Source organism: Stegostoma tigrinum, chromosome 49, assembly GCF_030684315.1.
Source record: "Stegostoma tigrinum isolate sSteTig4 chromosome 49, sSteTig4.hap1, whole genome shotgun sequence".
NCBI lineage: Eukaryota > Metazoa > Chordata > Chondrichthyes > Orectolobiformes > Stegostomatidae > Stegostoma > Stegostoma tigrinum.
The window spans coordinates 1,363,415-1,389,365 of record NC_081402.1 but is presented as its reverse complement, the minus strand read 5'-3'; the positions used below and the strand labels follow the sequence as shown (position 1 = coordinate 1,389,365).

At 45.8% G+C, this 25,951-nt stretch overlaps 1 protein-coding gene across 2 annotated transcripts; it reads right to left on the bottom strand.

Annotated features, from left to right (window-relative positions):
- Window positions 1–1,194: 1,194 nt before the first annotated feature.
- LOC125450054 (uncharacterized) lies at window positions 1,195–25,413 on the bottom strand. 2 transcript variants are annotated; one of them, XM_059643188.1, is made up of 3 exons: window positions 25,263–25,413; window positions 9,537–9,687; window positions 1,195–2,887 (listed from the first exon to the last, which is right to left on the bottom strand). In XM_059643188.1, exons 1-3 carry the CDS (start codon window positions 25,396–25,398, stop codon window positions 2,236–2,238), a joined length of 939 nt encoding a protein of 312 aa, XP_059499171.1. In that variant the 5' UTR covers window positions 25,399–25,413; the 3' UTR covers window positions 1,195–2,235. The 2 variants fall into 2 exon arrangements, with proteins under 2 accessions (XP_059499171.1, XP_059499172.1); XM_059643189.1 differs by lacking the exon at window positions 25,263–25,413 and adding an exon at window positions 17,872–17,911.
- Between the last annotated feature and the right edge of the window lie 538 nt (window positions 25,414–25,951).

The following is a 25,951-nucleotide window of genomic DNA, read 5'->3' as shown; positions in this document are numbered from 1 at the left end:
CACTGTTTTAGACACACATTCACATGAACTCATTGTCTGATCTTTGTACTTTTATTTGAAAGTGATTCCAAATTCTGAGTGAGAAATTAATGCAACTGAATGTAATTTCAGGCCTACGCTGTTCCACCAGAATGGAGAAACGTTCAGAATCTAGCAGGCATTGCACAAGTTCCAAGGAAGATGAGTGGGTGGAGGAGAGTGGAGCAGAAACTGGGATATATTCTACAAATGAGTCAAATGAAAACATCATGCAACAGACCTCACAATCCTTGTTTTCAGAAATCTGTGCCCAAACAAATAGGTTAACCACTCAAATGATAAAGAGTCATTTGTTTATGTTGGTAGCTTGCAATTTGTAAATGCGGCCTCAGGTTGTGTCATATCAGATAGGGCAAGGTTATTCTAACAGTCACTATCATCATTTTAATTTTGTAAATTTACAGAAAAACATCACAATGAGTATTGTCAGGAGATAATGCATGGAGCAGCACCAGTGGCTGTTTGAGTGAAACTGCTGGGCACTGTTTCCATCAGGAGTCTGGGTGTTGAGTTCAACTCACTGTCAGCCCCTCTTCCATTCATGTCGATGATGCAGTTGAAGTCTCCGGCCAGAATGACCAGCCTGGACGTCGCCAGCAGCAGTGGGAGCAGGATGGCCAGCCCCTCACTCTTTCCCAGTGGGGTCTACACGTTAATTACTCTAAGGGAAATTTTCTCTAAGAGCCCGGCCTGATCGACACACATCCCAGGAAATATATGGTGACTGTAAACAGTCTCAAAGTGAGCCTGATTGATTGGAAATCCTGTCAGTACCTTCCCAATGATTGTTGCCTGTTTCACAGTCAGCCTCGTCTGATCTTCTCTTCCTGTGAGTGAATCCTGTGCGTCCTCTTCCATTTCGCCCGTACCTTTGCGAATGCATCTGGATTCCCCTTCATGCTGCATTTCATCTTCTTCACTGTCTCGGTGCTCCTATGTACATCACTAGTCTCTCCATTTCCCTCCAGAATAGTTCTTGTGAATCCCACTCTCCTCCCCGCCCCCACCTTCCAGCAGCAATGTTGGAGAATCACCACAATGGGCATTGCCATTACTGCTCCAGCTCATTCATACTTCTTCAGAAAACAGAAACACAACTCATCGACAGGAATATCTGGCATGTGAATGAGATAAACCATCCATCTAAAAGCAGAATGCTGTTGAATAATTGGATTTACTTTATTTTATAGTATATAACAGAAGCAGAAAAAAATCACGTGTAGTTATACATTCAACTCATTTCAGTGAATACAACTGTACAAAGAAATGAGGTCTCTGCTGTTCAAAAAATTCCACCAGCACAACACTGGAGAAAGAACATTTGGAAATGGGATAGAAATTATAGATATTAATGATCAAGCTTGGGGAAAATGAGCATGATGTGCACTCAAACTCTTAAACCATTTCACAAATGTACTGCTTCATTCAGCCAATTAAACCAGTCTCCCTCATTCTTTACTGGCCACCCTCCCATTGAATCTGTTCCACTCTCTGGGCCACCCACAATGTGGGACTCCCTTTCCCTTCCCAGTTTGACCTCATTCCTTCCTTTACCCCAGGCATGTAGTTGATTCTTTTTCGAGTGTGTTTGATTTTTGGTGGACATCGTACTGTAGTTGTGACCAGGTTGGCCAACTGTAGAATATGAGTTCGCTGACTGGGCCTGATTTCCAGCCCAAATGAGGGATCCCTGGCTGACAGATAAAAAGGGTGGGTGTCAGAGATGCTGACACTCTGGTAGCTGCCTCTGAATGATGCTGTGCTAAAGTCAAAGACAGTTCATGTGTCAATAAAGGGTGACTTGAAGGTGGATACCAGACTCAGTGTAGTTATTTCACATATATCTCCAGCACTGGGTTTGAATGTTACTGTATACCATTCCGATTGTTGCCAAGCATCTCTGTATGCAGTGATCAGCAGGGTCAGAATAAGAATGATATGGAGAATGTCAGAACAGTATTGTGTTGCTTTTGCACAAGCCTTGATAGACAGGAAGGAGAAGTTCTGAATGGAATCGATTTTGACTGTGAGGGACTCTTGAATTTATTGAGTTGCTGATCGGCTCGATTCATTCAGTGATAAGCACAAAGGATATGAACGTATGATGGTAAATTCGAATTATGACACTAATGCAAAATATAATAGATGTGTTCGAATCGGCCTGGCAGCCTTTCACAGAAACACCCAGATCCCTTATTATGTGACATCGATCGTTGGCGCCTGGGAGATGCAGTATTCCGGTGCAGAGCATTCTGTGCATCTGGTCCTGCCGACTCTATTACACCTTCTGACATGAAACCCCAAATTCCTCACTGCAGCCAGTTTATCCCTTATTTCCTGATCTGGTCTCGGAGCTTCACCAGATGCATATATTTGGCTGAAGGCGAAATATTTGTGAATGTGAGGTTCAGTCCATATGTCCTGAAATGGGGAATTTTGCAAGGGAGTAATTATTTCGCAATTCCCTGTGTTCGTGAAACAGTGATCCAGGCACGGGCTGTAGGTGGTATAGAGAATGATACAGCCCACCGGTTGGTCATTGTTCTGGGTTCTGTTATTCAGCAGATTTTGCAAAATTTGAGCCGCGTTCCTGTTCTCATCGATCTGGCCAGGGTACAGCAATTTACTTTCTGGGCAACGACTGCCGCTGTTCGGGGAGGCAGCGAGGTAATTTTGACCTGGGTAGTTGAGGAAAGTCCTCACACCGTGCGGAATAAGATGAATTCTGGTGGGTTTCAAACGGACAGGTCCATGAGGTGTTCCACATTGCGAAGCAGGTAAAGCCACCAGGAAGGCCACATGCCCACTACTTTCATCGTGCGACACGTACCCGGATGCTCGGAGGAAACTGAAAGGTGTAAAGTCAGGATGTGGGCCAAGAACGTAGAACAGACAACACTGCAGCATATTACAGGCCAATCAGTCCTCGATTCTGTGCTGAACTATTATCCGACTGTAAGATCAAAGCACCTTGCAGAGCCTACATTTTACTACCATCTATGTGCCTATCCAAGAGTCGGTTGTATGTCCCCAATGTATCTGACTCCACTCACACTGCTGTTAGCACATTCCACACACCCACCACTCTCTGTGTAAAGAGCCTACCTCTTATATCTCCCCTATACCTTCCTCCAATCACCTTATGCCCTCTTGTCTTAGTCCTAGCTCCCCCAACCTTTCTTTATAAGACCTGCCCTTCAGTCTAGGTAGCATCCCGGTAAATCTCCTCTTTCCCCTCTTTGAAACTTCCATGTCCTTCCTACAATGAGATGACCAGAATTGAACATAACATTAACTCTGATTTTAAAGACCCGCAGCACAATCTGGCAGCTCTTCAACTCAATTTCCCTGCTAACGAAGACCAACACACCATACGCCTTCTTAACAACCCAATTAACTTGGGTGGAAACTTTGAGGGATCAATGGACGTGTATCCCAAGATCCCTCTGTTCCTCCACACTGCCGAGAATCCTGCCATTAACACTGTATTCAAATTCGAACTTCCAAAATGGATCACTTCACACTTTGCGAAGTTGAATTCCATCTGCCACTTTGCCCAACTCTGCATCCTGTCAATGTCCTGTTGCAACCTACAACAACCCTCCACACTATCCACAACTCCAATAACCTTTGTGTCATCAGCAAACTTACTAACCCATACTTCCACTTCCGCATCCAAGTCATTTAGAAAGATCACAAAGAACAGACGTCCCAGAACAGATCTCTGCGGAACACTGCTGGTTACCGAGCTCCAGGATGAACACTTTCCAACTACTGCCACCCTCTATTCGCTATTGGAAAGCTAGTACTCTATCAAGACAGCCCAATCTCCCTGAATCCCATGCTTCCTTCTGATCTGAATGAGCCTACCTTGAGCAAGCTTGTCAAATGCCTGACTAAGATCCAGATACACCACACGCACTGCTGTACCTTCATCAATGTGTGTTGTCACATCCTCAAAGAATTCACGAAGGCTTATGGGGCATGACCTGCCACTCACCAAACCATGTTGACTACTTCTAATCAAACTATGCTTTTCGAAATAATCATCAATACTATCTCTCAGAATCCTCTCCAATAATTTGCTCATCACAGAAGGAAGACTGACTGGTCTGTAATCCCCAGGATTATCCCTATTGCCATTCTTGAACAAGGGAATAACATTTACTCCCGTCTAGTCATCTGGTACGACTCCAGTGGGCAGTGAGGACGCAAAGATCATTGCCATTGGCGCAGAAATGTTTTCCCTTGCTTCCCATCGTAACCTTGGGTACATCTCGTCTGGCCCAGGGGATTATCTATCCTCATGTTTTTCAAACTTTCTAGCATATTCTCCTTTTTCACTTCAACCTGTTTGAGCATATCTGCTTGTTTCACGCAGTCCTCACAAGGTCGCTCTCACCGGTGAATACTGAAGCAAAGTATTCATTAAGGACCTCCCCCACCTCCTCCGACTCCACGCACAAGTTCCCTCCACTACCCCTGGTGTTTCTACCCTCACTCTGACCATTCTCTTGTTCCTCACATAAGTATAGAACGCCTTGGGGTTTTGCTTAATCCTGTCCACCAAGGCTTTTTCATACACCCTTCTAGCTCTCCTGAGTCCATTCTTCAGTTACTTCTTGGCTACCTTACAGCCCTCCACAGCTCTGTCCGATCCATGCTTCCTCAACCTTCAATACGCTTCCTTCTTCCTCTTCCCTAGATGTTCCACATGTCTTGTCATCCAGATTTCATTCACCTTACCATCCCTTCCTTGCCTCAGTGGGACAAACCTTTCCAATACTCATAGCAAGTGCTCCCTAAGCAACCCCCACATTTCTGTCATGCGTTTCCCTGAGAACATCAATTCTCAAGTTTCTTCTCCACAGTTCTTGCCACAGAGCATTGCAACAACCTCTCCACCAACTACATACTTTCACATACCGTCTGCTCCATGAATGTTGCGAAGGTCAGGAAGTTGTGATCACTATCAGCAAAACGCTCTCCCACAGAGAGATTTGACACCTGGCCTGGTTCATTACCAAGCACCAAATACAATATGGCCTCCCCTCTAGTTGGCTGACCTACATATTGAGTCAGAAATCCTGCCTGGACACACCTGACAAAATCTGCCCCATCCAAACTATTTGCGCTCAGGAGTTTCCAGCCGATATTATGGAATTGGAAGTGATCCATAATAACAACCCCATTACTTCTGCACTTTTCCAAAATCTGCCTCCCAATCTGTTCCTCAGTGTCTCTGTTGCTATTGGGGTTTCTCTTGAAACCTCCCAATGAAGTGTCTGTTCTTTCCTGTTTCTGACTTCCACCCATACTGACTCAGTCGACAAATCCTCATTGACAACTTCCCTTTCTCCAGCTGTGATAACATCCCTGATTAGCAATGACACTCCTCACCTCTCTCACGTCCCTCCCTATTTCCTTTGAAATATCTAAACACCGGAACGTCCAACAACAATTCTTGCCCCTGTGTTCTCCAACTCTCTGCAATGGCCACAGCATTGTCGTCCAAAGTACTGATCCATGCTCTTAAGTTCGTCAACCTTACTGTAGACACTTCTTGCATTAAAATAGACACACTTCAATCCATCCCTCTGACTGCAACTTTGCCAGATCAACTGTCTATTCTTCCTCACAGACTCTCTGCATGCTGTACCTGCTTCTATCCCAGCTACCACTTCCTCTGATCCGTAGCTCTGCTTCCCATCCCCCTGCCAAAGTCGTTTCAAACCTCCCAACGAGCTCTAGCAATCATCCCACCCAGGGTATTGGTGCCCTCCAGTTCACATGCAATCCATCCTTCTTGCACACGTCCCACCTTCCCCAGAAGGTATGCCAATGATCCACATATCTGAAACCCTCCCTCCTTCAACAGCTCTGTAGCCATGTGCTCAGCTGCACTCACTCTTTATTCCTAGCCTCACTAGCCCGTGGCACCGGTAATATTCCTAAGATTACTACTCTGCTCACCCAGCCTTTTAGGTAAGTCACTATATTGGCTTTTCAGGTCCTCATCCCATTTCCATGCTAGTCATTGTTACCGATGTGTACCACAACTTCTGGCTGCTCTCCCTCCCTTCTGTCAACTTGATCCGAGACATCCCTGTCCCTGGCAGCCGGGAGGCAACATACCATCCAGGAGTCTCGTCCAGGATCACAGAATCTCCTGCCTGTTCCCCGAAGCATTGAATCTCCAAGAACTACCGCTATCCTGTTCTTCCCCTATTCCCTCTGAGCCACAGTGCCAGGCTCAGTGCCAGTGACCTGGCTGTTATGGCTTTCCCCGGAAGGTAAAACCCCCAGCGGTATCCAAAGCGGGATACTTATTATTGAACGAAATGGCCACAGGGGATCTCTGCACTGTCTTCTTATTCCCTTTCCCTCTCCTCACAGTCACCCAGTTACCTTTATCCTGTAAATTGGGTGTGACAACTTCCCTTTAATTTCTATCTATCAGCCCCTCTGCCTCCCGAACGATCCGGAGTTAATTCTGATCCAGTTCATGAACGCCGTCTGTGAGGAGCTGGAATTGGGTGCGCTTCTCGCAGGTGAAGTCAGAAGGGACATGAAGAGTGACCCTTATCTTCCACATCCTACAAGAGGAGCGTGCAACTGTCCAAGCTTCCATCCCCTCTACTCTAGGATGCCAAAAGAGATAAAGATAAAAAAAATTACTGTGCCCCCACACAGTCTTTCACCTTTGGTGAGAGGAGGAGGATGGATGGGAAACACTGCTCGCGTAGTTTTTTGGGTTTAGCCAAAGCCCGAGTATATTAGCTCAGTTAGTTGGCATCCCCCTGTGAGCGCTCTCACCACTCCCACTGCTGAATTAGGGATGGACTGTGGGTGAACCATTCTTTTTGCACTGTCAATGGGCTCAGTTTGAGCTGTGTTACTTGGAACATGTCCTATCATTTTGCAGAAACTGTAAATTTGCAATTCACAATTCAACTTCCTGCATTGAAAGGTCCAAGTTGATTGAGTTTTTTTTCCCCTGTCCCAACATTGTGGCAAATTCTGGGACCACACCCGTGACTGAGAAATTTAAAGAGAGAGCCAGGGCAACAGGTCATGTGATGGACAGAGACACAGAGATAAGTAGAAGGAACTGCAGCAGAAATAGTCAAGTAGTTACATATGACAACAGAGAAGAAATGAAATGAAAGAAATAATGGAAAGTGTGAGTGAAATTGTGAGAAAAATAGTGATGTAAACTGACACAACACGCTCATGTCCAATTCCCTGCCTTTTCCCCTCTCCCTTGATTCCCCGACTGATCAAGAGTCCATCAATTGCAACCGGAAACCTACACAAAGACTCTGCTCCCACAGATCTCTGTGGCAAAGACGTGCAAAAAACCTGAACATTCTGCAAGAAGAAATTCCTCCTCTTCTCAGTCTTAGGTTTACATACAACTGTGTAGAACGATGGAATGGTCCCTCTGCTGTATTTGGCATTCTACAAGATCATGCCATCTCAGTGTTTCCAATTCCCTTTTCCCATCTTATCTTAATTATCTTGTCTAAGAAGAATCTAACCATCTCAACCTTAACATTCACTGAAATTGTCTTTACTGCATTGTGAGGCAGAAATTTCAGTGTTTCACAGCGCTCCGAGAGAGGAAAAAATATAATCTCATCTCTGTCTGGATAGGGGAAAACCTTTTGAAACATTGCCCCTAGTTCTACACTGATCCATAAGAGGAAACATCCTTTCCAATTCCATCCAGTTAAAACCATTCTGAACATTATAATGCCGTCATTGCTGACTGCTCTGAATCCCAGTGAACAGAAGGGGATTCTGTACAAATTTTCTGAAGACTCAGCTTGCTGAATGAAGGTAACAAATGAGCAAGCATCTCCAACTTATCTGCATCCTGCCTTAACCAATGAGTCCAAAACCACATACAATATTCCAGACTGGTCTCATCAGTGCCCTGCATGACTGAAGCAGAACATTGTTACACGTCTTTGTGCAAATCCTCCTGCAATAAATCACAGAAAGCCCACAGCCTTCTTCAGAACTTGCTGCATCTTCATTTTAAGACACTTTAACTGATTCACAATTCGATGCCTCAATGCCGGACACAATCATGATTTAGGGACAGATCGATAGATTGACAGACAGACAGATACAGTAGCACTATGGAAGGTGTGAGTCATAAGGAGAAACTGGACAGATGGGGACATTTCAGGCTGCAGCCTAAGAGGTTGCAGGGTGACCTTACAGAGGTTTATAAAATCATGGGGGGGTATAGATAAGGTTAATGGTGGGTGCCTTTTCGTTTGGAAGGGGCATTTCAAGATGTGGGGGCTTTTTAAGTTGAGAAAAGAGAGATTTAAAATGGACATTCGGGGCAACTCTTTTTTTAAAAAAACACAGAGAATGATTTGCAAGTAGAATGAACTTCCAAAGGCAGGAATGGATGTGAGTACAGTTACAAAGTTTAAAAGACATTTAGATAAATACATGAATAAGAAAGTTTTGGAGGGATATGGGCCAGATGCAGACAGGTGGGACTGGTTTAGTTTGGGATTTTCATTGTATAGGACTGGTTGGACTGAAGGGGCTGATTCTGTGCTGTGTGAAACGATCATTCCATAATTGTGACCATGATGGAGGTGCCAATTTTGGACTGGGATGGACAAGGTCACAATCCACATAAGACCAGGTTAATGTCCAGCAGGTTTACTTGGAATCACAAGGATCAGAGCGCTGCCACATCAGGTGAAGTGATTGTGTAGTTGTGGAACAGTAAGAGTTTGGGATTTAAAGAACAGGTGTAGCACAACTCTTAACCAGAAGAACTGAAGTATGAGACACAAAGAAAACATTTGCAGACAGTCAGGAAATGTGTGTAATATTGAAGCAGGTCGAGGGAGACAAAGGCAACATGAGAGACAAAAATAGTAGGAATTGCAGATGCTGGAGAATCTGAGATAACAAGGTGGAGAGTTGGATGAACACGGCAGGCCAAACAGCATCAGAGAAACAGGAAGGCTTGATGTTTCGGGCCTAGACCCTTCCTCAGAAACGTCGAGCCTTCCTGCTCCACCGATGCTGCTTGGCCTGCTGTGTTCATCCAGCTCTACACCTTATTACCTCAACATGAGAGATAAGCTGCATGATGCAGTGAACAGTCAAATCTTGCCTGAGTGTAATTTGGGCATTTTCTTCAACCCTCACTTTGATGATTTGTTGCACTCTCCTTTTTTTAGTGTCAGTGGTCAGTGTCGAGTTCCCTTCACACTGTGACCCCGTGAAACCTGGCAACAATTTCATTGGATGTCCGTTCCTCAGGGGAGCAATGAAAATCTTGGTTTGTGTGTTGAGACATAATCCACACAGCTACAGAATCCTCACAAAACCTGCTGTGTGCACTCTTCATTGATTACCCGTGTGCGACAGGCAAGGAGGCTCGATTTGATTGAACATTGAGTGCAGCCAGAAGCTCACAGAGCTGGTCAGGTAAGATCTGCTTCAGTTCCACTTACCGGACGACAACGTAAGACAAGACATCGTTATTCAGTTCAGCTGCATCTGACATGGGGATCGTGAACAGCAACAACAGGAACAGGCAGAGTGTGCGCATTTTGAAATTTGTCAGCACCCTTTGATTGTACCACAGGGAGAACACGGATGAAACTGAAAAAAATGAAAAGAAAACAACTTGTTCAATTCATGACTTCATTCGGGAGAGACTGAAAGACTTCGAGGGACTCATGTCAGCAAACAGAAAATTTATCGCTATTGTTGCAGGTGCTACATTACCATTTTTTATACAGAAGTTCTGGTTGTAGCACGTGGGTACGACTTGTGGATGAAGATTGGGATTTCTTCCAGGAGTTACATATTATAGCCCAGCTTTCTTGATAAGTGTAACAGGCCAAAAGTTCTCTTGGGAGGTCATTGGAGGATATGTGTAATCAGTCTCCAAGACGAGCTGAAATTCGACAATCTCCACAACAATTTGCACTTAATAGCACCTTTCAAGGCCTCATCCATCCCATTGGATATTTCACAGCTTTCCAGCACTGCAGACTGATCACAAACGTGCCCTGAGATAGGAAGAACTGCCAAAGCAGGAGTCACAGATAACGCAGTATGGTGTTGGAAGATCAGTGCATGCCAGGCAACATCAGAGGAGCAGGAAATTAGATATTTCAGTTCAGAACCCTTCTTCAGAGCTTGGGGAGGGTAGAGGGAGCTCGGAAATAAATGGGGCGTTGTGCTGGGGAAGGTAGTTGGGATGGTGATTGGTGAGTGCAGTTAAAGAGTGTGGGGATTAGTCGGTGAGGTGGGAGGAGCAAATAGGTGGGAGAGAAGATGGAGAGTTTGTGTCAGGTCCAGGAGGTGGGGGTGAGGGGGAGGGTTGGTCATTGGAGGAGGCCAGGTGGGGAGATTTTCAAGCTGGTAAAACCCACATTTAGGCCATTGGACTGCAGGCTCCGAAGGTGGAATATGAGATGCTGCTCGTCCAGTTTGTGGGAGATCTCGTTGTGACAGTGGAGGAGGTCCAGGATGGAAATGTCACCCAAGGAAAGGGAGGGGGAGTTGAAATGGTTTGCGACTGGAAGGTGTTGTTGTTTGTCACAAACACAGCGCAGGTGCTGTACAAACTGACTCTACTCTTGGTCCAGTTATTCACAATACATGTCAGTAATTTTAATAAGTGAATCCAGGGGAAAATATCCAGGTTTGATGACAATTCAAAACTGAGCATCATTGTGACTGATGTGAAGCAGGTGAGGAGGCTTCAGAATGAAACAAACACATTGGGTAAACATGTGGAAGATGCAAATGTGAAGTTATCCACATCAGTAAAAATAAACAGAGCATGAGAGGATTCTTCAAATAATGATAGAATGGGGCAAGAGATAATGGGAACTGCAGATGCTGGAGATTCCAAGATAATAAAATGTGAGGCTGGATGAACACAGCAGGCCAAGCAGCATCTCAGGAGCACAAAAGCTGACGTTTCGGGCCTAGACCCTTCATCAGAGAGGGGGATGGGGGGAGGGAACTGGAATAAATAGGGAGAGAGGGGGAGGCGGACCGAAGATGGAGAGTAAAGAAGATAGGTGGAGAGGGTGTAGGTGGGGAGGTAGGGAGGGGATAGGTCAGTCCAGGGAAGACGGACAGGTCAAGGAGGTGGGATTAGGTTAGTAGGTAGCTGGGGGTGCGGCTTGGGGTGGGAGGAAGGGATGGGTGAGAGGAAGAACTGGTTAGGGAGGCAGAGACAGGTTGGACTGGTTTTGGGATGCAGTGGGTGGGGGGGAAGAGCTGGGCTGGTCCTTCCCCCCCACCCACTGCATCCCAAAACCAGTCCAACCTGTCTCTGCCTCCCTAACCGGTTCTTCCTCTCACCCATCCCTTCCTCCCACCCCAAGCCGCACCCCCAGCTACCTACTAACCTCATCCCACCTCCTTGACCTGTCCGTCTTCCCTGGACTGACCTATCCCCTCCCTACCTCCCCACCTACACCCTCTCCACCTATCTTCTTTACTCTCCATCTTCGGTCCGCCTCCCCCTCTCTCCCTATTTATTCCAGTTCCCTCCCCCCATCCCCCTCTCTGATGAAGGGTCTAGGCCCGAAACGTCAGCTTTTGTGCTCCTGAGATGCTGCTTGGCCTGCTGTGTTCATCCAGCCTCACATTTTATTATCATAGAATGGGGCAATAGTGGCATCTGGAAGGAGTGTATGGATAGGATGGGACATTTAGCACTTGTGTGCAGGAGGCAGAGGAGCGAGTGATCTGACAGAGGTTGAAAAATCATGAGGGGCAAAGGTGAGCTGAACAGCAAAGGTCTTTTCCCTCGGGGAGGGGAGGGAAGTTCAAAAATAGAAAGCTTGACATTTTTAGCTGAGAGGAGAGAGATTTAAAACATTTGAGGGGCAATCTTTTCACATAAAGGGTGCTTCATATGAGGATTGAACTGTCAGAGGAAGTGGGAGTTGCAGGAACAGTTACAAAATTTAAAAGGTGTTTCAGACAGGCACAAGAATATGAAAGAAGAAGAGGCATTTGAGCCAAACGTAGGCAAATGGGAACAGTTTATAGAACATAGAACACAGAAAAGTACAGCACAGTACAGGTCCTTCGGGCCTCGATGTTGCCCTGTGGACTATTCCTCATCCAAAAATAAAATAACCTAACATACATTCCGCTCCATGTGCATGTCCAGCAGTCGCTTAAATGTCACTAATGACTCTGCTTCCACGACTACCATTGGCAAAGTATTGCATGCACTCACAACTCTCTGGGTGAAGAACCTCCCTCTGACGTCTCCTCTGTACCTTTCTCCTAACACCTTAAAACTGTGACCCATCATTGCAGCCCATCCTGCCCTGTGGAAAAGTCTCTGGCTGTCGACTCTATCCATGCCTCTCATTACCTTGTACACCTCGATCAAGTCACCTCTCTTCCTCCTTCTCTCCAGAGAGAAAAGTCCGAGCTCAGTCAACCTCTCCTTGTAAGACAAGCACTGCAGTCCAGGCAGCATCCTGATAAACCTCCTTTGCACCCTCTCCAAAGCCTCCACATCTTTCCTACAATAGGGCAACCAGAACTGGACACAATATTCCAATTGTGGTCTCACCAGGGTTTTGTAGAGCTGCAGAAAAACTTCGCGGCTCTAAAACTCAATCCCCCTGTTAATGAAGGCCAAAACACCATATGCTTTCTAAACAACCTTATCCACTTGGGTGGCAACATTGAGGTCGCTATGCACTTGAACACCAAGATCCTGCATTTCCTCCACACTGCTGAGAATCCAGCCTTTAATCCTGTATTCAGCACTGAAGTTCAACCTTCCAAAACGCATCACTTCGCATTTATCCAGGTTGAACTCCATCTGCCATTCTCAGCCCAGATCTGCATTGTCAATGTCTCGCTGAAACCTGCAATAGCCCTCGATACTATCAACAGCACCTCCAACCTTTGTGTCATCAGCAAACATACTAACCCACCGCTCAACTTCCTCATCCAAGTCATTTATAAAAACTACAAAGAGCAGAGGCCCAAGAACAGAACTTCGCCAATCACTCTCTGCCACCCGTCAGCCAACCAATTCTGAATCCAGACAGCCAAATCACCCCATACATCTTGACTTTATGAATGAGCCTGCCGTGGGGAACCTTATCAAGTGCCTTGCTGAAGTCCATGTACACCACATCCACTGCTTGACCCTCGTCAAACAGTCTCGTGGAATCCTCAAAGATCTCCATAAGATTTGTAAGGCATGACCTGCCCGTCACAAAACTATGCTGACTCCCTTTAAGCATGCTATGCTTTCTTAATAGTCATAAATCCTATCCCTCAGAATTCTTTCCAAAACCTTGCTGATCACAGACGTAAGACTGACTGAGTTGGACAGATAAATGACAGATGGAGTTCAATCTGGGCAAATACGAGGTGATGCATTTTGGAAGATCAAATTCAAGGGTGATCTTTTCAGTGAATGGGAAAATCCTCGGGAAAGTTGATGAACAGAGAGGTCTGGGTATTCAAGTCCATTGCTCCCTGAAGGTAACAACGCAGGTCAATAGGGTGGTCAAGGCGGCATATGGCTTGCTTGCCTTCATTGGGCGGGGCATTGAGTCCAAGAGTTAGCAGGCCATGTTGCAGTTGTATAGGACTTTGGTTCGGCCACATTTGGAGTACTGTGTACATTTCTGGGCGCCACATGACCAAAAGGATGTGGATGCTTTGGAGAGGGTGCAGAGAAGGATCACCAGGATGTTGCCTGGTATGGAGGGTGCTAGCTATGAAGAGAGCTTGAGTAGATTAGGATTATTTTCATCAGAAAGAGATTGAGGGGGGACCTGATTGAGGTCTACAAAATCATGAAGGGTATAGACAGGTTGGACAGCAAAAAGCTTTTGCCCCAGAGTGGAGGGCCCAATTACTGGGGGTCATGAGTTCAAAGTGAGTGGAGGAAAGTTTAAGGGAGAAATGCGTGGAAAGTTCTTTACACAGAGGGTGATGGGTGCCTGGCTTGCGTTGCCAGCGGAGGTGGGAGATGCAGACACATTAGCGTCTTTTAAGATATATTTGGACAGGTACATGGATGGGCGGGGAGCAAATGGACACAGACCATTAGAAAATAGATGACAGGTTAGACAGAGGATCTTGATCGGTGCAGGCTTGGAGGGCCGAAGGGTCGGTCCCTGTGCTGTAATTTTCTTTGTTCTTTGTTCTTCGTCTGTAATTTCCTGGGATTTCCCTATTCCCTTTCTTGAAAAGAGGAAGAACATTTGCCTCCGGTACGACTCCCAAGGAGAGTGAGGAAGCAAAGATCTTTGCCAGCGGCTTAGCAACCTCCTTTCTCGCTTCCCAAAGACACCTGTTATAAATCTGGTCTGGCCCTGGGGACTTATCAATCTTCATGTTTGCCAAAATTTCCAGCACATGAACCTCCTCAATCTCGATCTGTTCAAGCCTGGTTCCCTCTTCCTCAAAGTTCTCATTCACAACAAGGTCCCTTTCCTTTGTGAAAACCGAAGCAAAAAAAAACTCATTTAGGGTTTCCCCTATCTGCTCAGACTCCACGCACAAGTTCCCTACACTATCCGTGATCAGCCCTACCTTCTCCCTGATCATTCTCTTATTCCTCAAGTATGAGTAATATGCCTTCGGGTTCTCCCTAATCCTTCCTGCCATGCCGTTCTCGTGCCCCCTCCTGGCTCCCCTCAGACCACTCTTGAGTTCCTTCTGAGCAAGCCTGTAATCCTCTAAAGCTGTGCTACACCCTTGCTTCCACCACCTTACATAAGCTGCCTTTTTTTCTTTTTGATGAGAAGCACTTCTGTTCCTGTCATCCAAGGCTCCTTAATCTTACCCCTTCTTACCTGTCTCAGAGGAACAAATTTATGCATCACTCGCAACAACTGCTCCTTAAACAGTCTCCACATGTCTGTTGTGCCCTTTCTGTGGAACAATACTCCCAATCTGTACTTCCCAACTCCTGTCTGATAGTGTCATGTTTTCCTTTTCCCCAGTTAAATATCTTCCTCTGGTAACTGCTCCTTTCCCTTTCCTTGGCTATGGTAAATGTGAGGCCTTTGTGGTCACTGTCACCAAAGTGTTCTCCCACCACAAGATCTGACACCTGTCCTGGCTCTTTGCGAGGACCAAATCCAAAATGGCCTCCCCCCTCTTCGGCCTGTCCACATATGGAGTAAGGAAACCCTACTGAACACACCTGACAAAAATGGCTCCATCCAAACCATCTGCACTAAGGGGGTTCCAATCAATGTTGGGAAAGTTGAAGTCACCCATCGCAACAACCCTGTTACGTTTGCACTTTTCAACAATCTGCTGGCCGATGAGTTCTTCGATCTCCCTACTGCTATTTGGATGCCTGCAGAAAACCCCCAATGAGGTGACTGCTCCCTTGTTGTTCCTAACTTCCACCCATACTGACTCAGTCGACAAACCTTCCTCAGCAACCTCAACCCATACACCTCAGTAGACGAGTCCTCATCAAAAGTTCTTTCAGCCACCGTTATACTGTCTTGGACTAACAAAACCACACCTCCCCCTCTTTTACCACCTTCCCCGACCTTAATAAACACTGGAACCTGCAACATCCATTCCTGACCCTGCTCTATCCATGTCTCCGAGTTGGCCACTGCATCGAAGTCCCTGACACCGATCCAAGCTGCACGCTCACTTACCTTATACGTTATTTAGTTTGGGCATGGGCGAGTTGGACCAAAGGGTCTGTTTCCATGTTGTATAAATCTATGACTATGAACCTGTCCTTGTCCAGTGGTCATTGAAATCAAAAATGAAGGTGTAGTAGGGCAGCAAGGTGTTAGAAAGGCAAACAGCATGTTGGCCCTCCTTACGTGAGAATTTCAGTTCAGCTTGTAACTTTGTACAATTAGTGAGGCCACAACTGGTGTATTACGTACATTCTTGTTCCAGGTACCTACAGAAACAGGTACCTGCTGTGAAGAGACAGGAGTAAGAATTTCCCAGAATAATGAAAACGGAAAGAACTGTGTATAATGTAAATCAGGAATAAAAACAAAGTTGCTGGAGAAGCTCAGCAGGTTTGGCAGCATCTGTGAAGGAAAAAAGAAAAACAGTGTTGATGCTTCGGGTCCGGTGACCCTTCCTCAGATCCTTTCCCAGAATAATCCCTGCTGTGCCAGGTTAGCCCTGTGAGGAGTGTTGAGCTTGAGTGAGTCTGCACTCACTGGATGATATTTGAAGGTGAAGTGTCTCATTGATGTGTACCGAATTCTGCCAGTTCTCAGGATGCAATGATAATGTTTCCCCCATCCTGGGAATCCAGATAAATGGACCAGTCTCAGGATACACATGGGAAACCACTTGTAATTGAGATGATGACAAATGTGTTCATTCAGAGAGTGGTGACCATCTGGAGACCAGTGCCACAAAAGGCTGTGGAGATGAAAGTACTGATTTTTTTTTGTTCAAAAAAGAAACAGATAGATTTCCAGAAGCTAACATTGTAGGTGGGTATGGGGAATGAACAAGGATATGATTTTGCAAGAAGCCATCAGCCAGGATCATCATGGAAGGTGGAACAGGGCTGATGGGAAGCTCACCAATTCTCCCATTGCACATTTTTTTCCCATTCTTAGCTTTTGTTGTCAGGTATTCAACCTTTCTTCTGTCCAGGCCTGCTATCCATTCTCTACTTGTTCACTCAACTTTTTCATATTTTATGGAATGGACCAAAACTCCCTAAAAAAAGGCAAGGAGATTATCTGGACATGAACTTTCATTTCCAGGGAAGTAAATGGTGCTGCATTCCGGATGTGATTTGAATCGTCAAACCACTGAGCTTTTTGCAAAACACACTGTATTCTTAGTCCATAATTAAAATGCAAACAAAAAATTGGCAGAACGTTAACACTATTGAAATATTTAAAACATGTGTTGTTTGATGACTAATCAACTGACCCAATATCGCAACATCCCATGAACATCACTTGCAAATGCAAATCCAACAATTCAACAGATTCCACCCCAGAAGAAGGATCAACCACAGGATGTACCTTGCACGCAGAGAGAGAGAGCTGTATCTAGCGGTTCCAACTCCATAAACTCAATTTCAAGAAATAAAAGCAAAACTAAAACCTTAGGTCTGAGTGAGACTGACTCTGCCCATTCCTGCTTCTTTTGTTTACTTTGAACAAAAAAATACTTACTCTGCTATTCATGGAACAGACACCCCAGCACCTGCTTCACAACTCCTTTGTGAAGAGAAACCGAACGGAACAAATCCCTCTGAAAGGTACATGTTGTCACACACATTTCTCTCTCTCTCTCTCTCTCTTTGCGTTGTATTTTCATCACCCCTCCCCTGCCCATCACACCACCCCCGAACCCAGTCTTCAGTATCAATACCACTTCTTCCCGACTGCTGTCAGTTCTGTTGAATGGTCACCAGACTCGAAGCAGTAACTGTTTTCTTCTTACAGATGCTGCCAGACCTGCTGAGGTTCGATGTTTAGTTTAATAATTTCAAACACAGTTAGTGGTGGATAATGACGTTTGATTTAGCCAGTATGTGCACCAAAATGCAAAAGCTGAAATTTCTCCACTGTTACTGCGGGGGTTCTGTCTGACTCCCTGCACTCTCATCGAGACACCGTACTATCTCTGAGCGCAGACAGAATCCAAAGTGCAGAACCAAACTTATGCTTCTGCCCCCGGAACACAATTGCCCGATAATCACCCCCTGAATGAGACACAGGCCTGCACAGAGTTCAGACTTTATTACATTGACCTGGAGTCATTTGCTCTGACTGCGGTTGGTACAGATCACACAAGCGTGGACCAACATACCCACAGTACAGCTGGAAATTGTCATTTGCCATCCATCCAAATGATATTGCAGTTGAAGAATTAGAATTCAAATCGTGCCTTTTCCACATTTTCACTGACATCATCTTATCAAACGCGGTATTCAGAAATATAATGTCACGAATTCAGTAACATGCTTCAGAAGGAGAGAGAGCCAGGCTGACAGAGTAAGAGTGAGAAAGAGATAGACAGAGAGAGAGCAAAATTAAACAGAAAGAGGGATGAGAGAGAAAGACAGAGAGAGAGAGAGAGAGAGAGAGAGAGAGAGAGAGAGGGGGGGGGTGGGGACAGACAATGAGAGAAAGAAACTGTGTGTTAGAGAAAGAGACAGGTGGAGACAGACAGGGAGAAGCAGAGCATGAGAGTCAGACAGAGAGAGAGAGAGAGACTGAGTGAGGAAGAGGGAGACAGGGAGTGAGAGAGATAGAATGAGGTGCATTTGAGTGAGAGAAACACGGAGAGAGAAAGAGAGAGAGAAAGAATGTGTGTGTAAGGGAGAGGGAGTGAGTGAGTGAGAAACAGGCAGTGTGAGAGACATTCTGAGAAAGAAAGACAGTGAGATAAAGAGAGAGAGTTTGAGACATGGTGGAACAGAGAGTGAGGGAGACAGTGAGACAGACATACAGAGGGAAGGAACGAGAAAGAGAGGCAGAGAGAGAGAGGCAGTGAGTGATCAATAGTGGGAGAGGCCGTGAGAGACACTGTGATAGACAGAAAGAGAAACAGCGAGTCAGACAGGAGACACAGAGAAAGACACAAGGAGAGAGAGGAGGGTAAAGAGAAGAAGGAACAGTGAGAAAGAGAAAGGGAGAGTTTGACAGAATCAGCGAAAGGCACAGAAAGAGGAAGAACAATAGTGAGTGAGAGAGAGAGAGGGAAAGAAAGAGTGAAAAGTAGGACAGAGAGAGAGAGAGAGACAGAGACAGATGGAAAAAGTGAGTGAGGCAATCAGTAATTGAAAGAGACATCGAGAGGGAGGCCCTGAGGCAGAGAGAATAAGAGAGACAGAGCGCAAGAGAAAGGCGGGAGAGTGGGAGAGAGAGATAGAGATCGAACCGAGTGGAGAGAACCAGCCTGACAGACGCACAATCAAGATTCACTGACCTGAAACACCTCTTCTCTGAGCTACTGAACATCTCTGTCCTTGAGTCCTCAATTTATGTCACTGCTCATGTTGGGCCACTCCCTGCTTTGATTTGGCCAGACATTTACAGCTTGACAAAACAATGTTCTTGGCCAAATGAATGCAGCATCCGTGTCTGAGGCCAACAGGCAGAGAATGCCAAGTGTAAAACAGAATTCAATTGTATTTGCATGTCCCTTTGGTTCAGACCCAATTGATGACAAAACTCTGGGTGGTTGGTTCCAGACTGTCCTCAAGGTGAGACATTTATTCAGTATCCAACATTTCAAAACATGTGTTTAATTACATGAACTTGACATTTTTTTAATGAGGTAAATAGTTTCATGTGCAATACTACTGCCATCTGACAAAATACTGTTAAGTTGAACTCTCCTCTGGTAACGTATCCTTCCCTCATAAGATCAGCAATAGTATGCACTTTACTGAAAGGCACAAACCATTTGAAATCTGGCAAGTGGACAACCTGACAGTGAAGCATTGCCTCACCACTGCTCCTATTCATGTGACTGTCTGTGTACTCTGTGGTTTGTACAGCTTGCATTTAAAATGAAGATTTTAACTATTTCAACATTTGTGATAAATTTAAGTTCCAGTCATGAGTAGAAGCCCAACAAGATCTCATCATCGGGAAGGGAAAGATTGTCATCAATCAAAGGAAAGGATGTGCAAAGCTGAATTTGTGGTTGGGGGGGGGGGGCACCTTGTGGTGCAGTGAGAATGAACATGTTAATTTGAAAAATAGGTTACTTTAAATCAATAGTTACAAAGCTGACGTTAAACTCCAGGTCTGGGGTTCGGAACACTTTTAAATTCAGCAAATCAGGACTCATAAAACAAAGCATTAAGAGTGAAAGCAGCATGAAATTAAAATAGTGAGAGACATAATCATGAGTTTTTGAAAACTTTCCCTACTTTTCCATGATGAGATCTTGTTGGACTTCTGCTCATGACTCGAACTTAAATTGGTTACAAATGATGAAATCATTAAATCCTTCGGTTTACAAGCAAGCTGTGCAGACACAGCGTACACATGCTATCACATTACCAGGAGCAGTGGTTCATTGCCTGGTTGTCCAATTCTCAGATTTCAGGTGGTTTGAGTCAAGTGCACATGACTGGTGATCTTCTGAGGGAAGGACGTTGCTTCCAATGAAGCTTCTGACAGTAGTATTGCACGCTAAATTATTTAGCTTGTTAAAGGAACAGGAGAGTTCATTTAACACGTGTTGAATTGTTGTATGATGAATAAATCCCTCACCTATGGAGCGTCTGGAATCAGCCACTAGAGTATAGTCATCAAATTAGTCCGAAGCAAAGGAACATGCAAATGCAAGCAGCATTTTTGTTTTGCACTTTGCATTCTATCCCTGTTGCTGTAAGAGATGGATGGACCGGCTGTGTTGAATATCGTTTGGCCAAGAGATTGATTTGCAAGATGTACTGACTTGGAGGATGGCGAATTTTGCCAGTGTGAGGCGAGAACTTTTAAACGTTGGTCTTTAATATTGTTAGGTAAAGGGACAGCAGGAAAGTTGGAATGCTTCAAAAGTGAGATAGAGAGAATCCAGAAACAATGTGTTCCTGTTCGGGTGAAGGGCAAGGCTGGTAGCTACAGAGAATGTTGGATGACGGCAGAAATTGAGGCTTTTCCTGAAACAAAGAAGGTTGCACAGGTCAGGAAAAGACAGCAGGGATCAAGTGAATCCCTGGAAGAGTGTGAAGTCATCAGGAGTATATGTAAAGGGAAAAGCAGGAGGGCACAAAGGGAGCATGAGAGAGCTTTGGCAAATGAGAGTGAGGAGAGTCCAAAAGGATTCTACAAATACATTAAGGGCAAAAATAAGTAACTGGGGAGAGAATACAGCTCAGTAAAGATCAACTTTTGTGTGGAATCACCAGAGATGGGGGCAGATAGGAAGTCAGTAGTTTGCATCGGTTTTTCTTTGTGGTGAAGGATATGGAAGCTCAAAACTTGGAGAAATAAACAAAAAAATGTACATATTACAGAGGAGGAAGCACTGGATGCCTGAAAATACATAACGGTGGATAAATCCACGGGTCCTGATCAGGTATACCTTGGAACTCTGTGGGAAGCTCGGGAAGTGATTGCTGTGCCTCTTGCTGAAGGATTTGTCTCATCGATGCCACAGAGTTTGCGTAACGTGGTGTCACTATTGAAGAAACATGGTAACGGAAAGCCAGGGAACTATAGAAGAGTGAGCCTGACATCAGTGGTGGGCATGTTGTTGGAGGAAATCCAGAGGTGCAGGACATAGACGTATTTGGAGACGAAAAGACGCATTAGGGGTGGTCAATGTGGCTTTGTGCATGGGAAATTGTAGCTCACAAACTTGATTGAGTTTTTTGAAGAAGTAACTACAAGGATTGATGAATACAGAATGGTGGATGTGATCTGTCTGGACTTCAGTAAGGCGTTCAACAAGGCCCTGCATGGTAGACTGGTTAGCAACGTTAGATGACATGGCATACTGAGGGAACTAGCCATTTGGATAGAGAACTGGCTTGAAGGTAGAAGACAGAGAGTGGTGGTGGATGGTTTCATTTCAGATTGGGGACCTGTGACCAGTGGTGTCCACTCCTTTTCCTTGTTTGAATATGCGTGTATCACTTGAAAATTACTGGTGCAGTGGACAGAGAAACACAGAGGATTGGAGCTGGAGGAGACCTTTCAGCCGTTCAAGCCTGCTCCACCATTCATTACATTCACAGCCAATCATCCAACTCAATAGCCTAATCCTGCTTTCTCCCCATAACCACTGATCCCAGACACCGCAAGGACTGCATCTGGCTGCCTCTTGAACATATTCAATGTTTTGGCATCAACCACATCATGTGGTAATGAATTTCATCAGCTCACCGCTCTTTGGAGGAAGAAATGTCTCATCATCTCCGTCGTAAATGCTCGACCATGTATTCTCATACTGTGACCCCTGGTTCTGGACACACCCACCATCGGGAAGATTCTCTTTGGTTCTACCCAAATCCTTTTGGAATTTTACAAGTTTAGATAAGATCTCCACTCAGCTGTCTGAATTCTAGTGAAAACAATACCAACCTCGTCACTTTCCCCTCGTACGTCAGACCTGCCATCCCTGGAATCAGCCTGGTAAACCTTTGCTGCACTCCCTTGAGAGCAAGAGTATCCTTCCTCAGAACAGGAGACCAACACTGCACACAGTATTGTCGGTGTGGCCTCAGTGAAGAAGGTTACCTCAGAGTTCAATGGGCCCAGAATCAGATGGGCCATTGGGCCGGGGAGTGGCAGATGGAGTTTAATTTAGATGAATGTGAGATGCTGCATTTAGGATGGAAATCAGGGCAGGAAGTAGATGTTTTGTGGTATGGTCCTGTGCAATGCTGCTGAACAAAGAAAGTGCAGATTGATAGCTACTTCGATGTAGAGTCACAGATGGATAGGAAAGTGAAGACAGCATTTGGTATGCGAGGAGTTGGGAGGTTATTTTGCAGCTGTGCAGGACGCTGGTTCGGCCACTTTTGGAACGCTGCAAGCAACTCTGGTCTCCACGTGATGGAAAGACTGTTGTGATACTTGGAAGGGTTCAGATAAGATTAACAAGGATGTTGCCAGGCTTGGAACATTTTGAGGGATTGGGAGAGGCTGAATAGGCCAGGGCTGTTATCCCTGGAGCATTCGAGCTGTGGGGTGACCTCATTGATATTTGCAAAATCCTGAAGGGCATGGATAGCGTGAACAGCCAAAGTCCTTTCCCTTGGACTGGTGAGTCCAGGACTTGAGGGCACTGGACTAACGTGAGAGGGGCAAGATATAAAAGGGACTCATGGGGCAACTTTTTCACACAGAGCGTGGTGTGTGCATGGAATGAGCTGCCAGAGCAAGTAGCTGGAGGTTGGCACAATTACATCATTTGAAAGGCATCTGGACGGTATATAAAGAGGAAGGGTTCAGAAGGGAATGCGCGAAAAGAAAGGTAAAATGGAATAGATTGATTTCGGACATCTGGTCCATTTTGCGGTTTGGATCAGAAATTGTCTAGCTGGAAGAAGACAGAGGTTGGTGGTTGATGGTAAATGTTCATCCTGGAGTTCAGTTACGAGTGCTGTACCGCAAGGATCTGTTTTGGGGCCACTGCTGTTTGTCATTTTTATAAATGACCTGGATGAGGGTGTAGAAGGATGGGTTAGTAAATTAGCGGATGACACTAAAGCCGGTGGAGTCGTAGATAGTGCGGAAGAATGTTGCAGGTTACAGAAATACACAGACAAGCTACAGAGATGGGCTCAGAGGTGGCAAATGGAGTTTAATGCGGAAGAATGTGAGGTGAATGACTTTGGAAGGAGTAACAGGAATACAGAGTACTGGGCTAATAGTAAGATTCTTGGTAGGGTGGATGAGCAGAGAGATCTCGTTGTCCATGTACATAGATCACTGAAAGTTGCCACCCACATTGATGGGGTTGTTCAGAAGTTGTACGGTGTGCTAAGCTTTATTAGTAGAGGGATTGAGTTTCGGAGCTATGAGGTCATGTTGCAGCTGTACAAATCTCTGGTGTGGCCCCACTTTGAGTATTGCGTACAGTTCTGGTCGTTGCATTATATGAAGGATGTGGAAGCATTGGGAAGGGTGCAGAGGAGATTTACCAGGATGTTGCCTGGTATGGAGGGAAGGTCTTACGAGTAAAGGCTGAGGGACTTGAGGCTGTCTTCATTGGAGAGATGAAGGTTAAGAGGTGACTTAATAGAGACATACAAGATGATCAGAGGATTAGATAGGGTGGACAGTGAGAACCTTTTTCCTTGGATAGTGATGGCTAGCAGGAGGGCACATAGCCTTAAATTGAGTGCTGACAGCTATAGGACAGCTGTCAGAGGTAGTTTCTTTACTCGTAGAGTAGAAAGAGCGTGGAATGCGTTGCTTGCAACATTTGCAGACGCTCCAACTTTAAGAACATTTAGATGGTCATTGGATAAACATATGGATGATAATGGAATTGTGTAGAATTGATAGGCTTCAGATTATTTTCTCAGGTCAGTGCAATATCGAGGACTGAAGGGCCTGTTCTGCACTGCAATATTCTCTGTCCTATGGTCAGCAAGGACGAGTTGGGCCAAAGGGCCTGTTTCCATGCTGCCCAGCTCTGTAACTCTGTGACTCTATATGGAGCGTTTCATGGTAACGAGGCCAGTCCTATCCTTCGCAACACTTGGTATAGGAAGAACGTCATTACATCGTGACAGTTGGTGTTTCTGTACTAAGGGTCTACGCACAGCTTGATGCAGCCCCACACTAAGGTGGCCATCAGGATTAGGGTGTTGTTGGGTACGTTCCCCCTGTTTTTCCAGAGTTTTGTGTATGGAGTGTCTGCAGACATCTTTTCCCTCAGGCCTCCAGATGAAGTGAAAGCTGGCTCAGGTGACAGAAACAGCACAGTTTTGGAGGATGGGGCAGACCTGCCCATGTCCAACAACAGAGAGAGCGCCTCACACTTTGAGCTTCGATATTCCCTTGTCTGCCCACTGGGTGGAGCTGACAGTGAGCCGGCAGGAGGCAGTGATGAGAGAACAACACTGGCTGGATGTCAATGGATCTGACTGAGAATGTGTGGGATGCAAGCAGGAAATCTATCCTTGAGCCGATCGACCCGTCTGGCTGCAACTAGGTTTATCTGCGGTGTGTTCCATCTGCAGAGGTGCGAGAGGTATCATGCAGCTTGGACTTTAACTTTTTCCACCAGGAATCTGGACATGGATTCCTGCTCACTGTCAGCCCCTCTGCGTCATCCATCCACATCAATGATGCAGCTGGATATCCAGCCAGAAGGACCGGCCCACACATCGCCAGCAGCAGTGGAGGGGGGAGGGGGGGCGGGGTGAACATGTTAATTAATCTCAGGGGAAAATTTCTGTCTGTAACATCTGCTGCAAGGAGGCACCCACCCACCACCTCCTTAACTTCAGAGATGGGGAAGTTGCCTCCTTACAGCAGAATACCCAGGCCGGAGGAACGGCTGCCATTTCCCCCTGAAAAAAATCAAAGGCCCATCGATCCATAATCTCGACCATCTCCTGTCGCTGCTGAGGTGCAGTATCCCATACTCCTGCAGAAACAGACACCTGCTTTGACATTGCCCAGGTAAGCAAATGTGGTAACACACTGTGTCATAGATTCAAAGCTACACACAGTAACACTGGAAATTTTAACACTCAGTTTAAAAGTTTATAGAATTACCCAATGTCCATTCGCCCAGTCTTGTCACTGGGGGAGTCCCTGAAACCCCACGGTTCAGGCGGACTGTTGGATTCTCTCTGCACTGCGGTAGCCGCTTTGTTCCTGCCTGTGGGAGATCTTCCAGCTCCAGTAACATCGGGGTGAGAACAAAGACAGCAGGGTCCAGTGCTGGGTCTGACAGACGTTCTGACAGAGTGTTGCTGCTCCCAGTTACCTGATACTGTGCTGTGGTGGCGACCCCGTGGTTCCCAATGGCTTGAAGATGGGCTTTGCTGGACACCTCAGTTTGGGGGGGATCCTCTCCTTCTCCCTTGTGGTACTCTTTTTTTGTGCGTTGATGGCCATCCCTCTGCATGTCTTCGCTGTGAGAGGAGCTGCAGGTGCAGCCATCATGTCGCTGCCTCGTTCTGTTTCTCTGCGGGACTTTGAGGGCGTGACACATTTTCGTTTTCTGGTTGTTTCTCCACAGGTGACTTTGAGAAGGTGGTAAGCTGCCTCCCTGAAGCATGTAGGCCCCCCAGCATCCAGCAGGAAAATGAGAAGCTAATTTTTAAAGAGATACCAGTTATCTGGAAGAACAATAGCGAGTTCACGGTGGCGGGGGGGGGGTGGGGGCGGGTTAAAGTTACATTCAAATTCAAATCTCTTAGGAAATAAGGTCTATCAACTGACTGATTTGTCAGTGGGGG